Below are 16,424 nucleotides of genomic sequence, written 5' to 3'. Positions count from 1 at the left end.
ATTTCTTAATGCTTAATAACAATGCTTCAGAACCTGGAGTGTGAATTTGTTACCTGCTATAGTACCAATCTCCTGTAAAACAGAGACATTCCAGCTGGTAGCAGTACCAAACACAGATTCTGTTAACTTCTTAAACTGCCTCAGAACAGGAGTGCTACAAAACAACAGGCCAATTCTTGCAACAGCAGCACTGCAAAAGGCAACAGGTTAGTGTTACATGCTGCAATTACATCCAACAGTAAATATGCCTGGAATATACTGTTTGCTCTAAGCCCATTTTCAAGTTAAAATGCATGCAATATTAAAATACACACAAATTACATACTAATGTTTCATGCTTTGAGCAAAACACTGGGTTTGTCAATGCAGTACTTAAATGAGATGTAAATGGCAGAGGAAACCTAAAATATTTTATACTAGTATATGCCTACATAGCAGTTACTGCCCTTCTAAAAGCATTTAAAATGTAAAAACGTGTCCTTTAGATTGTGGAAATCTTGAAAAAAACCCAAATTGCATAATAAATTTTATCAGTAGAGACACTAATAAACATTTCATTAAGTATTAAACACAGTACCTGAATTCAGCAGTCCTTATGGACATGATTTCTGTGGAGTTCAAAGCACAGAGAATAGCTCCTAATCCAAGTAAATCAAAGCTTTTTAGTGTACTGATTGTCTGCCCAGAGTCTTCTAGAAAACCTTGCAAAATAGATCGTGCCTACAAAAGCAGTAAGATATTACACATGAACAGACTAAATATAATTGAAATTTTTAAAGCTTAAAACCTTACCACAAGCTATGGACCACTATAATACTATGCTTCCAGGTGTAATTAATTGGAGTTTTGCCACAGCCTTCAGGAGCAGTGTCATCACCTATATGTGTTACACAGCCCTTTCTCAAGTGCAAGTGATTTGAAAGTACTCTGTACCTCTTCTGCTGGGTCACAAGGTAACACTTCACCAGAAGAAATGGTCATTGAAACACCCAGCAGAACTGACCAATTCAATTAAATTGCTAGAAGAAAACCTAAATTATGCAAGGGGATCAATATGAAACATTTAATTTTTCTAATAATCAGGCTGTCTTCCCTTAATTAAGTGTCACATAGGGGTGGTGATCTGTGTTTAGAATTAATTTTCAGATGGGATATTGGTACCAAAATGCCTTTCCAAGACTAAGCCATTTAGGATAATGCTCACCCTAAGCTAACCATTTAAAAACTGTGTTTCTAGCTTAAGTCTGCCACCAAGGCATCCCCCCAAGTTAGTGAAAGAAACAAGCATCTTCCAAGATTTCCTAATCTATCCACATTGCTGAGCCTCCAACGACCCATTTAAATTAGCAGCCTAACTTCTAGACAACTGAATTTAGGCAGGATGAATCTCTTGTAACTAGCTGTTCTTACGGAGAGCAGGAAACCTCAAAAGCCAGCTACTATTGTATAAAATCCTTCCAAGTGCTTCTTTCTGAGAGTGCTCTTCAGAACAAAAACCTATTAAACATATTTGTGATAGTCTTCCAAAGCTGGCTGCCACCATGCTTGCCTCTGTGCAACAGAGCAGCCCTGAGAGTCAGAAATATGCTGTCAATTGCATATACAAATTAAAGTTTTTAACTCTTATTATGAAAGTCCTATTTGCATAACTAGAAGTTATTCAAGGAAATTAAGATGAGAGAAGCATATCTGCTCATAACTTAAGCTTCTAGGGCCATGGATGGTGGGGTTGGGGGCCATGCTACCTCTTCAGTAACTACTCTTAGGGTAGAGCTAGTATCTCCCAGCAGCTCTGTCTATTCTAGGGCCAGTGAAAGAGATGTGGATATCTTTCTACTACTTAGTGGAAAGTGCTAAACTATACACTCAACACCACCACAATTAATATTGATTGATGTCCTCTTAGCATGCTCTCTCACCAGGGAAGCCAGCAGCCAGGCAGACATCAGTGCTGACCTACCTGTCCACCTTCGTGAAGTCACAGCTGGAGAAGAGCAGCACGGTGTGAATTGCTCTATCTGTTTCCTAGGCAGTTCCAGGACTTCAGTCCCAAAGGGAGTGAATCCAGAGCCTTTCACCAGGAGTACATTCAATAACATATTTACCTGGGTAAGAGTCCATCCTGTTTGCTGACTAAGTACAGTAATGGTGTCAACAGAATGCAAATCCAGCTCTTCAATTTCATGTTCAGAGAGTGCCAGAGCAATGCGGCCCAGAGAAACAATATGGTAACTCTTCCAGTCTGGCAGTGATCCCCAAACCTTAAGAAGAGATGTTTAGTGTCTGTTATTATTATTGCATGTCTGGTCATTAATGTCCATCAAGTAATTATGAATCTTTCTCTACATACACCATTCTCAAGCTTCCTGGTTTTAAAAGTACAGAAACGTGCCTCTTTGCAAACAAAAGGCAGAGCTTAGGTATTGTGAAGGTTTGGGTGGTTTGTCTAAAAATGCTGCAACTTGTACTGCTTGAGCTTGTTGATGAGACTTTAAATTGCTTTTGTGAGCAGCCATTCTTGCTCAGTCATTGACAAGGAAAGTAGAAATCAAATTAGAGAATTGGGTAATATGGACAAATACCCAGTTCTTAAAAGTTCTGATTTCCAGTTTGTGTGTATGCAATACAAAAACAAACAAACAAAAGAAGTATATGTGTTTGTATAGATACACTTAAATCTGTAAAGCTCCATAAAACCAGTACCAATATATTTAAACTGACAAGTTCCCCTACTTTTAACTTTATGATATACTTACAGTCATTCAAAAGCTGTCACAAATCAGGTCTAAGAAAATTTTGGTTTCAGGAAAAGGTCTGCCTGAATAAGGAATAGATAAAGAGCTGAATTTGCAGAGGCTAGAACTGTCAATTACATTCAGCTGGAAATGATAAAAAGTGGTAGTCCGGGGTTGGTATCTCTCGGGATGTGTCCAGTTGTCTTTACAGAAAAAAGACACTGGATTTTGTGTGGAGGAAGTGACTTGAACAAGATAAGCATACTCTAAAAAAAACAAAAACAAAAAGCCCAAACCACCTCCCTTTAAATGTTTCATACGTCAGCAACTTTGGCTTATGTCAGTCAATAAATAACACTTTTCTAGGACATAAAACCAAAAGCCCAGTCCTGGGCTAAGTCTATCATTCATGCTGCCTGATTCATGAGAATACCCCATTTTCAGGATAGCTACAATTTAACTTCTGTTCAAAAACTTCAAAAGGTCAGATCCAGTAAGGACTCACTGAAGGAATATCTCTGCAGTTGCCTACTACACAGTGTTTGCATCTTCAAACATATGAAGCTGTACATCCTACATAAAATAGGGGAAAATGTCCAGATCTCTGAAATAGAATACTCTTTACTCAGAGTTGCAGACTATCTGCTGTTCATACCTGGGTGCACATCCAACACAGATCACCCTCAGGACTGCTGAGTTGTCTTTCTCAACTATGACCCTCAGGTTAAGGATTTGTTTAGGAGATGCTTCACTGCACCTGCACTGCCTGACTGAGTTTTCACCACATTTCTTGTGCTAGTTTTACAATGTCATAAAGAAACAGAAAAAGGGTCTAAGCCTGGGAAATGTCAATCTTTAAAAAACCCAAGAAAGAGAGTAAAAAGCATTGGTCCAATATTAAAGCTCTTCATTCTCTAGCTTAAGAGATACATGAAACACATGCAGTTAAAAATGTTGAGTGTCTATTTCCTGATCTAGGTCATAAAGTACAGAATTTTAGGCACTTCATAAATAGCATTATCTGACAATGCTGGATGAAACCTCAGACATAAAGATATAAATAACATAACACATGAAACTGAAACACTCCTTTGTTCTCATTCACCTAGAGACTACCAATCTATACGTCTGTTACTATTGCAGAGCTTGGAGACCTTCCACTTACAAGTGAGCTAAGCTTCTTACTTTCATTAAGACACAATCTGATAACTAGACTTCTGGAATTAGTTTGGGACCATGAGTACTATGCAATTTCTTTTAGGGGAAATAAATCAATTTAGGAGAAACTAAAGCTGGCTTAATTAAACCTTTAATCAAAGATGCCCTTTAGTTAATAACATCACCTTATGCGCATAATTTCAAAGAGCTTTGCCTGCATGGTCTGATTTCTCACACTTCACATTCAGTGTAACACTGTGTTGCATTTTGCAAATTAATACACAGGAAGTCTGTCTGTCTGGCAGCAATCTGCCTTACCTTCACTCACACAGAAAATAACTTCATTCAGTCCACTATAGATTTGTATATCTTTGAACTGAATATTGTATTGAGTGTACTGACCTTGTTGGTAATTTCTCTCCAACAGATACCAGTCTGTAAGTAAAGCATTATGTAGCACTGCTGTAAAATATCTTCGTTTCCAATCTCAGAAGAGCACTTTTTTATTTTCTGCTAGGATTATATTTTTCCACTTTCCTACCCACGTATCTCCATGCTGACAGGAGGAAGCTGTTGTGCAAAGAATGCATTTGATACAGTGGGCTGTTGTCCTTCTGCAAGAAGGCAGCAGAGTGACAACTGCAGTCACCATCTGCTTTCAGAAAGCTTTATGGTTAGAGCTACTTTTCTGTAAACACCTGCAGTTCAGGAGTTTTAAAAGCTTCACTGCTAAAAGTGCACTGTTAGCTTTATCTGTCCAAAAACCATGGTCAGCTCCAATATTGTGGCTGCAGTCTCCTGCTCCTGCTTTCCTCCAGAAGTCACAGCCCTCAGATCTCCAAGCATCTGCATTGTACTACTTGCAGCCAATTGAACTTGTAGATAATTCCTAACCTCATTCTGTCAGAATCATCTGACAGAGCCTAAAAAGGACTTTTAAAACATTGGATCATTTTGACAGAATAGGATTAAAGAGTAGCCATGCAAAGATGGAAGCAGAGAGCAGATGACTTTCAGCAGATGCTGGTGACAGGAAGCTGAAGACAGGCTGGGGATGGCAACTTCACCTCTGGGTTATCAGCAACCAAACCAACTTGTCTTATGGCACCCTAAGGCTTTTCCTTGTTGACCCAAAAGTATGTCTGAGACACTACATGTTCCTTGGCAGTGCAAGTAACCACAAAACAGCAAGAGGAAGTCACCCCAGGATGGAGTGCAACAAAAACAAAAGGGATGGAGCAAGGTCTGACTTCTCTCCCAGCCCAGAGCTGGCAAAGGCATTGCTGCTCAGAGCCCAAACATCTTGCTGATGCTCTGCCCCAGACAGAGTGTGATGAACCAGGAGCCTAGGAAAGACAAGACATCTTCTCCCTGCTGTGTGCCCATAACTTGCACTCACCATTAACATTGCTAAAGACAATCTAACTGCATGTGAGTTTTTTAATTCCTAGAATTTCCCACTGATGGATTTGTCCCTGCCTGTGACAAGAAGGTGGGAGACTGAGCTTTATTCAGCTAATACCAACCTCTTTCAGTCAGTCTGGTTTTACACCACTGTTAACTACATTAAACATTGATGTAATCAGTTTAACACTTGATTTTCAGCAGGCCAGTCAACAGTACTGCTTGATGATTTTTCATTTATGAAAGGAAAGTAGGAAACAAGCAACAGAATAGCAAATCAGAAGTAAAAGCACTTAAGTTTTTCAGCTGCCAGTAGCTCAGAACTACTTGCCCATTGACTCTAAAAAAAGGGCAATGGTCTTCTATCACCATTTCACATTATTTTTCCAATAAACAATAGATATTCTTGCAGTAGTAGTGACATTATCATAGCACAGTTATTTTAGAACTGCATAGTTCAATAACAGCAAATCAAATTATGGATTTAATTTTCCTTCACAGACAAGAAAGGTACCTGCTTGGCTTTTTCCTTCAAGGCAATAAGCTGGGAGCTGTTAAAACCTGGGACAGCCCCAAGAAGTGCCACATTTTTGTCAAAAGTCTCTGCGTCCATGCATTTCAGTTCCTGAGCTGACCAAAAGACATTTGCTTCTGCTAATTTAATAATTTCATCTGAAGAAGGAGCTCTGGTTCCCAGGCAATCTGGAAAAAAGTCAAATAGCAAGTTTTCTTCATAAAGACTGAAAAACAGAAATCAAAGCAACAGAGAGATTTAAGAGGGTGGCAGACTATGAATTAACTGCAGCTGATATGATATTGACAAATTCATTATCTTGCAATTAAATAATGTCTTTAAATATTTACATTGTTAACATCCTGGATATAAAACTAGAATTTTCCTAACTTGCAAGAAATGTTATATTCTTTGTCCTCCAAATGCTGTGCATGCTGGAAAAGCAAATAGGAGCAGACACATATTTCAGAACAGTCACAATATAGGATGCTACCTAAAACTGAAATCTGGATGTGTGCAATAAAAGTAACCAACATCTCAAAAGTTTCTTTCAAATTTAATTCCTTAGAGGCATCAATACCAAGCAAAGGCTTATTCTGAGGTAAAAACAACCATTTGCCAGGGGCCTTGCTTGAGTGAGAATGAAATGTAAATCTTTGAGATGACCTTGGTAGAAGTCTTCATACAGCTATGTCATTATTCACAAAGAAAATGCTGCAGTTGAATAAACTTCTCCAAGTTCAAATAGCACTTATGTGAATCCAGCTCAACAGGAAAGCAACAGACGTGAGACATCCTTTTACTCTGAAACAGCCTGACAAAGATAGATGTCTTGTAAGACTTAGCTGACATTTAAACAAGGTGAAGACAGAAGCTGGATGTGTCAGAGAAGCACAGTGCTTGTTCTTTATGTCAAGCATGTTGTTAAAATGTCAGGATCTAGAGAGGGCTGTTCACTTACAGCAGAACTGTTTGGACAAACTCCATTTAAAAATCTCATTTATGGTTGGGTTCTGGCCCTGTGCATGATTAAATGAGGCATTTTCCACTGTGCGTTTAACAAATCCCAGTCTTTGTTGGAATAATCTACCTCAAACACTGATGGAAAGCAGAAATACGAATTGTAACGTGGTTGCTTACTGCTCTCTCTCCTGTCACTAATTTAGCAAAACCTTATTAAATCATTTTCTAAACCAAACAGTCCCTACATGTCTTCAGAAATGGTCATTACCAGTAAAAAGCAAGAATCTCACAGATGCTGTGCTGGAACTAAGCTCCCCCAGATAAATAAATTAAAGCAAGGATGTACAAAGTAGATTTGTACTTTGAAAGGAGGCAGAGGAGGGATTTATTGGCATCAAAGAAAGCTGCAGTAGTGGGTAGAACACTGAAAAGATTGAATCTGTTGAGCAAACGAAAATGTTCAGCTTCCACTGTACCAGCTGATGTTCCTCTCTCCCTTCACACAGACCTCTTGTGAAGCTGCATTGTTTCACTTTCCACTGCTGCCACAGGTCAGCTTTTATCATGTAAATCCTACCCATCCATAAACAATGCAGCTCCCTTCCCCAAGTCAGGAAAACCTCATATTTTGCATTCTTGAAGAAAACGTTGATTTTGTTATTTTTAACAGATCAGATACGTTCGTGTGATTCCAGAGGGAAATACTAATTAGACTCCTGGCTTTGCTTCTGATACTACTTCACACTTCCTTTCCTAGTGTGATGAAAAACATATGATATATAATTTATATTAAACATCTCAGTGCTTGAAGCAAGCAACTTGAGTTCTTTTTCCAGCACTGCCACTGCTTTCTGGTAGCATCTCAGACATGATCCCTGGGTTTTGCCACCAATGTTCCATCATGCCTTAAAGCACCACTTTTGCTTTTATTTTGATGTAGATGTAGATATAAGAACTCTGTCTCTGATAATTGTTACTGTTATTAGTATATTAGGTCACAACTAGATTGTAGAAAGTGTAGCAACATGAAGAGCATCAGTGTTACTCTAGAGCCATTTGCATAATTACCAATTTTCTCATGATTTACAAATCAGTGATAACAATCCTTCATTCCAATAATTTTTCATCTCCCAGGCTCCCCCCTCGCTGAGTTCTTGCACCCCCAGGAAAGAAGTAAAAGCCTCCACAGCCTTGGAGCCAAGTTATGCTTTGACAAGGATCATTAGCTTCACTGGCAGTTTATAATGGTCTTGCAATGCAGATGAGGCAGCTCTGCAACTGCTTGGGACATGTATTAGTCTGATTAGAAAAGTCTTTGGGATGTATGCTGCTGTGATTCAGAGGCCTAAAAAGGTATGTGTAAGGACACAAGTATGCTGAAATACCAGGTGAGGAACCTTTAGTTCTGTGGTCCATATCTAAAGAAATACATTATGATCTTAGTTGTTGAAGGAAGAGTGAACTTCATGCATACACAGGGACTAATATCCTGTCATTCCACCAGCTTGATTCTGCTTTTTTAGAGCATGGTAATTGTGTAATGACTTCTCTGATCAACAGAGGTCATGATGTTTTTTTTTTCAAGCTATGTAAAAATACAACTCCACAGAACACCACTCCCCCTCTGCACAGCATCATACAGCATCATCAGGCACAAATTCATTCCCAGAGACACACAGTCATAATTCAGAGCTGCTGTTATCCAAGCAGATGGATTTCCATGGTGCCTCAGGGAGAGTTTGGACCTGTTAAGCAAAGAACTGATGGAGAGATTTTCAAAGTCATACAGGCAGTCAGTGTAAAACTCCTAGAAACTGTTGGGGTCTAAATTCCCATTAGTGCTCTGAAAAGCTTTCCCCATATCATGGGGAATGATCCATTTCTCACTAGAGATTCCAGTATATTCTTTTGGTTGCTAATTAAAATACCTTTTAGATTATAACAAACTTTGTCCATTTGGGCAGACAAAACACAGTGTCACCAATGTCAGATTTAAGAACAGCCAAGTCAACATATGCTCATGCCTGGCAAGGGATTAACTGTGTGCAGTCTTCTAGGAGAACAGTAACTTGCCACCTTCCCAGCTTTTTAATTCAAGAATTTTACAAAGGGAAGTAAAAATAAACAAAAAAGTCAAAATAATAAAAAAACAACACCTAAATTAAATAATCCATCTTTTCCTTCTATATACTTAGAAACATCCCAGGAGATGCTTACCCATGCAATTCTGTAATGAAACTAAGTGCTTCAGCAATTGGTCAATGCATCAGACAGTCATAGGCAACAGAATGAAGACTCATTGCTTTTGCTAGAAGTCTGAGCCTCTTTTAAGTTATTCAGTGCTTTAAGTTTTTATTGTCACGCTCCTTAGAATGTATTTCATGGTGTGGTGAAACTAAAAGTCTGTTTGAACTGCACCATCACTGGCCCAAAATGGCACTATTGTAGAGCTAGTACTTTGCACAGGTACCAAGTGAAATACTGACCAGATCTGGCAAGAGATGATTCAGTGTTGGCAGTAGCATTGGAGACAGATTCAAATACTGTTGACAGAAGCTCTTCAGCTGAAGAAATTGGTCCAATCATCTTTGCTATTTGTAAAATTGTATCAGGGAACTTCAAAGGGAAAGAAACAATAAATAAGACTTCTTTCTTCCTTTTAAAACAAATCAGTTTGCAGAGAGACTTGTGCAGACCTCAGCTAAGAACAGGCTGGTAACAGCTCAGCCTCCTTATTAGTGCAGATGAAAGAATAAATTGGCCCCTATTGAAAGGTCAACACCATAAGATTGAGGGGAGCAAAGTTAAAAACAAAGCAACTTTTGAATTATTCTCCCTCATTTGCCCTCCCAGCTCCTGGCAACACCTGAGCTCCACCTGATCGGAGTCAGTGTCAGACTCCTGTAGCTATTCCTTCAGGAATGAGTACCAACATTTACATTGTGCACTACAAAATGTACTTGATTTTGTTTGTCTTAAATCTGCTGGGTAAGTGTAGGAATTGAGGATAGGGATCCCATTAAATTATGAGCAATAATTTTAACATGGTCACTTTATTGGCTTTTCTGACCTCTCTCCTCCTCCCTGCTAGACACCTGCTGTGCAGTTGAAGAGTCCTGTTCTACATGGTCAGTTCGAAGCATCATCTCCTGTGGAAAAGCTGCTCACTGTGCTTACATATTTCTCCTGAAAAATTAATTCCTCATTCCATTATAGTTTACTCCTACACATAAAAACTATAAGATTATAAGAACTAAAGAGAGCAAAGAAACTCCAAAGTGCAATGCTTACACTATCAGTTAATGCTCTGTGCTCTCCACTGGCCCGAGGGCAAAGGGCCACATAAGTAAATGCTAATTTGATGAGTATGATCTCATTAGTAACAGGATAAGAAACATAAGTATTTTGGCTGGAAGGCAGGAGAGTGGAGGAAACAATATTGTAAGGTGTAAAGTACTAAAAGCATTTCAATCTGCATGACTAAAAATGTCCCAATTTTTTTTCTACAGCTCAATGTAGAATTATCATTATATCCATGCAAATAATTGTTTATACTGCCACCAATTTCAAGAAGAAATCTCAGAAATTTTATTGTGGGCAACATTAACACATAGCACCTTGCCAAGATAATTATTTACCTAATTCAGCATTCAGGGTACAGAATTTAGACTGCATTATGACACTCACAAATCAGAATTCTAACATTATCTTTACAAATGAAAAAATTATAATTAAAAACATACCCTTTCAGCAAGGACATTCAATTCTCTTTTTGACAGCAGAGCTATGAATGGTCCAACATCTAATGTTGTTTCAGCTGTCCAGTTGTTTGGGGATCTGAAGAAATATTGTGGAAAATTCTATTAATGAAGATGCTTGCATTAAAATTATACTTAAACTTTAGAGTTTTTATTACACTGTATCATACAGCAAACACAGATATTCCTATGTCAATGGGATGATTCGTGCTTATTAACATCAGACTGCATTTTTTCATCTCTGTGATTTAAAGGGTATTAATGGAATCCTCAAATTCTGGGAAAGCCTTCAAATTTTGTGGTAATGGCTCTCTGCCTCCATAGTCACAGCATTCTTAGTATTAGTGTTCAACCAAGGAGAAATAATTCTCTTTTCTTAAGGAAATTTACTGTTTTCTATCAGGTTCATACTGCAATAGTAGTCTACAAAATGGTATCAAAAGAGGAGTAGAAACCTCATAACCAAAATTAAAACTATCCTTTTTCCAAGAATCTTATGCTAAGGACCAATGTGGCCAATACTTCAAGCAAGCAATACTTGCCACTACATGCTTGTAAATTAAAAAAGCCACAACTCCTCTATTCCATTATTTAATGATCTGCAGGTGTACAGGGGCTGTTTTACACTGATATTGGGCAACTGTAGCTCTTCCTGATGCCAGCAGGAGCCATGGGGTCTCAACATTCCTGAAAATTACATCCATGCACACTTAAGAGAAGTGGGCAGTTTCCCCCTCGTTTGGAAAAAACTGAGCTCACCAAACACCTCAGGAAGGTAACTCAGCAAGGCACCAGTCTGCTGCTAATGCTGCCTTTGTAAAACAAAGGGACAGAAACACAAATCATGGGTGACAGCATAGGAAATTTAAATCTATGCCTTACTAGCTCCGTATTTTTACTGTCTGTGCCATCTCATTCATCTGTAATACCATCCATGGATGTTTGGCCTGTTTGCTTGGCAGAAGCCTGACAAATGTAAGCCAACCCTTTGGTAGTTGACTTGAGAAAGCACTTGGATAAATAATGTTCAGCCTGAAAGATCCTGAAGAAGATGGTAGCTAGTAAGTCTGTCCCTAGGGCATGTGGCATTTTCTCATTAAAAACTTTATTTTGTTTGTTGTTAAACTAGGAGGATGTTTGACTAGACAAATATTTTTGCTAAGATAAAATATTATTTAGCAGGTGTCATGATTTGATAAAATGAATCAGTATCAAGGTTAATGCAAGGATGGGATCTGGTGGAAAACGCAACTATTCCATTCCCAGAAAAATATGGGCAACTAAGAAGAAGCTGAATGAGGGACTAAAATAATTAGGCATATCAAGTGACAGACTTTGGAGCTGAAGGGATCATTAGGAACTATGCATTTGGTTTCCATTTTCAAATGCAAGGTACCTCTAAAGAGACAATAAAAGAGAGAAACAGTATATTCTTGCCAGATAGAGAACAGCTTTGTTTTTTCATGACTGACACAGCAATGTTGTTAAAATCAGCCTCCCAATCTGAGCAATTAATGACATCTAACACTCTGTCCACTATGTTGCTTCAGTAGGCTGAAGTTTATATCCCTCTGATGCTTCCCTAGCTCTCTCCCATTGCCACAGCTGCTTGCAGTCTTCTTTTTCTGTCTCACACCAGCACACTGAGTATCTCACTTCCATTTTCCCATTCTTCGTGTTCATGAACCACTCTTTGCCTGTAATGCCATTTCTATTGCCATGCCAGAGCCTGTCTGCCTTCCCTCCTCAAACATTACACTTCCTCTCCTTTTCCTCAGGGACTTGAATCATGCAGGGTGTCCCTGGGGTTGTATTTTGTTCCACAGTTATCACGTTACACAGAAGAACAGAAATGTCATTCTAGAGGACAGAGACCCCAAGCTCAGCCAGTGACAGAAGTTGCTTTGTGTTTCTTCCATAGCAGTGATCCCTGGCCAGAGCACACAGTTGGTATCTGCATGACTTAACCATCAGCATTAGCAAGGTGGTGTATCTAATACCTTACCCATATAACTCGAGGAGTTTGTATTTAATTTCAGTCTTCTGCTCAGGGCTGAGCTGTCGGCAGAGTTTGAACTGATGAAGGGCTGTTGCCATTGCCCTCAGGGACATTCTGCCATGTAGAAAGGCTGCAGGTAAGTGGCAGATTAGATTTCCAAGTAGGTCAACATCATATTCATCAGCAACAGAACCGTTCTGAAACAAGAAGCATTTACCTTTGTTGGTAGAGCTAATCTTGGCTCTTGCCCTGTATCACTCAACTGCATCACGATACATATAAGCTCTGTGACCCTTTAAGGAACAAAGACACAACAGTTTGTACTGGCAACTTAATCTACAATTTCTGCTGAGGCTGCTTCATACTTTCTGCTTCTACCAGCACAGCTGGTGATATTTCATAAGCACTTGTCAGAGTGCTCAGTGTATTCTTTACTTTATTGAAGCACACCTAAGAAAATAATTAAATCTCCTGGCACAGTCTCCATACCCAGGTGACCACCCAACACCTGCAGAGATGATGCACTTCTGTCTGGCAGGAGGCCCCTCATGGCAAAGGGGCTCTTACTGTCACTACCCTCTGAGGGGTTTCTCAGAACCTGCCACAACACCAGGGATTAAATGGCTGGTTAGTATGTATACAGACATGAATATTCACAGCTACATCAAAAAAAGAGTTTCCCCTAAAAACTAGTGACTGCTGCAGCTTCCTAACAGCAGAGGTCACAAAATCCTCCCAGTGCCACCACCTCTTCCATGGAGTTTTCTGTGCCAAACCTAAGGTTTGCTACAGGTTGCTAAGGTTGGCTACAGGACTAGCATTGCTTGGAGCAAGGGGGAAGAGCTCCAGGTACAAATGGGTCAGCTCCAGGCTGCCCTGGCCAGTTCACTGTGGTCAGCAATGATATTTCACAAGAACAGTTTGTAATATGCATGGAGTCAAGACAAATTGTTGAGGAGGCTATAAAAAAGGGGTTTTTTAGTTACCAAGCACTCCTGTACTTTTTGCAGGACAGCATTCTTCTTGTGAAGGCTTGGATTCAGAAGGCTCATCTCAGTCTTCCCCAGACTTTCAATGAAAAGGACACACAAAGGGCCTGAAACATACTCCAGGTACTCAACCCTGCAGAAAAATTCAAATGGTTCCAGACCATTCATGTACCCATAACCACACCCATAAAATCTATGATGACAGAAAAATTTAGAGACAAGCCTGGACTTGAAAAATTATAAACCAGCCAGGACAGAAAAGTTGCAATTAATCCACACCTTACTTTAACTTACATCTTCTTCCAGTTCATCAGCACATGAACCTCAGTTCAGAAAATGGATAAGGGTTATAAGTAGACAATATATGTAGCCAAAATTACTGCAGTTTGTAGAAAGCCTTGTATTAAAGTCTTTTTGTTATTATTTTATTATTTTTAAATAGAGCAATACTTTTTCAAACAGAATCCTTTTCTTACTTTTTTTTTCAGTTTACTTTTTTTCAGAAAAATATTCCAGGAGAAGAATAGTTCTCATTTCCTTTTATCCCTTTAAGCATGTGGGAAGAAAGAAATAATGAAAAAGGGAAATTAAGAAACTGTACAAGTCAGATGTTTCTGTCAAGTACAATTATTAATTTTTTTCTATCACAGAATATTTCTTTTACATAACTTACAAGACCATCTTTAATACACTGAAATGTTTTCAACCATACAGAGCAATATGCTTGGACAGTGCCCAATGGGTTTGTCTTGTATATCAGCTCTCTAAATAAATAAGCAAACCAAGTCTCACAACTTAGGTGAGGGGAAAAAAAATATCCAGCATAAACTGCATTAAAGTTAGTTTTATGATTTTAATTATGCTCAAGAGAGCCCAATGAATGAAATCCTTTTTGTAGCAGACATCAGCAACAGTGTAAGCAGAAACCTAACAAGTTTTTCCATCACTGCCATACCACTGCACTGTGGTTCAGTCAGAGCTTCAAGGGTGGCTGTTTCCAGGATGCAAAGGAACCCACAATTGTGACAAAAATGGGCTACACTAAAAGCCATCAGATATTAACAATTTCACTTGACACAGATTTTGTTACAGTCAGTGTCTGCTTTTTATAAATTACCCTTTTGAGTCACTAGTTTTCTTAGGACCGAAGAGATTATTTTAAAAGTGCTTGGAAGGACTACTCTGAACATACTGTTATGAATGCAGTAACTTAAGATGGAGTAAGATACAACTTACGGAAGCACCAATAAGAGGAAGGGAGGAATAGATGCATTGGAGACTTCCCAAAACTTCCAAGCCAAACAATTAACCTAAAAGCAACAAAAAGTTAAGATCTTAGATATTGGGTAATTTTGAGGAACAATGAAAATATGTTTTTTTTTTATTACAGTTTATAAATTAGTATACATAAAGCTGCTTATTATCTGCTGCTTTATATCTCCAGAGAACATCTCCTTGACTTTTTTAAAGTAGTTTTGAGTTTTCTTTTTGTAGGCATCAAAGATGAAACATCCTATTTTTGGATGCATGACAGAATTTGTACATTTTCAAAACTTCTGTATATTCCCAGACTGCTCAAGAATTAGCAAGTTAGAAGGACTGTAGGCATTTCTTGCCATTTGTGACAAATGAAACTGGCAAAATCAAGTATGCCAACAGACAAATTCACACATAAAAGATTAAATAAAAATATAAAAGACAAGTTCCTATGTACAAGATTTTTATAAAAAATAAAATAGAATTTTAAAAATTCTAATATGTCTACAGTTTAGATATTGGGTGGTATTTTTAGGTATACAAAGTCATTTTCTGGTTTTACCTGATATGGAGACAGCAGCTCAAGATTGTTTTCAAAGAATTTAAAATTGCTTAAAAACAAGTCTGTTCCCATACTTTCAATGAGTTGACAAGTCACTCCTTTCACAAGCTGTCCTGTGCTGATAGGAAAAGCAGAGTTCAATGTTCTGAATATTTAAGCAGCATCCAGTCCTCACTCCCCACAACCACATCCTAACATAGTTTCTTAACTATCTCTCTTTCCCATTTTGTATAATTGAAAGGATATTGAAAGTATAAAATATAAGCAAAGTGAAAAATATTGACTGAGCCTTAAAAATACCCACCTTACTAATGAGGAAGCTGAATTATCCTGTGGTACCAAGGAGTGAATAAACATAAGATAGTACAAAATAACCACATGGTGTTTATGTTTACCTTCAAGGCACTCTCATCACAAAACTAGACTTAAACCCCATTTCAAGAGAGACTATTATTCATACCTTAGAAGGTCAACAGGATAGTTTTTCTTAGACAGTAATTCATACAGATACAAAGCCTGAAATATAACCAACCATATTTAAAGTTAAGCTTAGTTAATTCATGCAGTAACTACTGGAAGGTTTTAGTATGCTTAACTCTCATGTACTCCAAGCCATTTCTATGGTCTAGTTTGGCCAACTAAAAGGTTTGGCATCCAGTGCTGAATTTCTTCTTCACAGGATGTCACTGACTGGCACTATGGGATGATGATAAACATGTTCATGGCACACAACCAAAGAATACTTTGAAGAGACGTTTAGGGTGATCTGGCCCAACCTTGATTCTCTCTGGACAGAGGGAAAGGGCTGATATAGAAAGGGCTGTATAGAAATGTCTACTATACAGTACTGGAAAGAGAAAATTTGTGTGACACAATCTTGAAGACTTTTAAACTCAGCATATCAATGCTTCCCATTCTTTAACATTGTCTCATTATGCCACCTATGCTTTAGTAAGCTCTGGTTGCTTATGTCAAGATATATTTGGGGCAGTTCCTTTCCCTGAACACGTATGTATTACAACATTTTTCCTGTTCTCCCATCATACTAAACTGCAGTGGAACAGAAACTGTATCATAATTTTTAC

At 38.4% G+C, this 16,424-nt stretch overlaps 1 protein-coding gene across 1 annotated transcript in view; it reads right to left on the bottom strand.

Annotated features, from left to right (window-relative positions):
- Positions 1-16,424, bottom strand: part of OTOA (otoancorin) — a 31,907-nt gene that overhangs the window by 4,110 nt on the left and 11,373 nt on the right. The window contains exons 15-25 of the mRNA XM_008503114.2: positions 15,800-15,855; positions 15,340-15,457; positions 14,757-14,830; positions 13,518-13,653; positions 12,538-12,728; positions 10,518-10,611; positions 9,261-9,390; positions 5,812-5,999; positions 2,106-2,261; positions 578-720; positions 54-190 (exon numbers count right to left, since the gene is read on the bottom strand). Of these exons, the coding sequence (XP_008501336.2) occupies positions 54-190; positions 578-720; positions 2,106-2,261; positions 5,812-5,999; positions 9,261-9,390; positions 10,518-10,611; positions 12,538-12,728; positions 13,518-13,653; positions 14,757-14,830; positions 15,340-15,457; positions 15,800-15,855 (1,423 nt within the window). The remainder of the gene's footprint in view (positions 1-53; positions 191-577; positions 721-2,105; positions 2,262-5,811; positions 6,000-9,260; positions 9,391-10,517; positions 10,612-12,537; positions 12,729-13,517; positions 13,654-14,756; positions 14,831-15,339; positions 15,458-15,799; positions 15,856-16,424) is intronic.

This window comes from Calypte anna, chromosome 14 (assembly GCF_003957555.1).
Source record: "Calypte anna isolate BGI_N300 chromosome 14, bCalAnn1_v1.p, whole genome shotgun sequence".
Classification (NCBI taxonomy): Eukaryota; Metazoa; Chordata; class Aves; order Apodiformes; family Trochilidae; genus Calypte; species Calypte anna.
The sequence above is the reverse complement of the archived record's forward strand: the minus strand, read 5'-3'. Positions and strand labels throughout refer to the sequence as shown.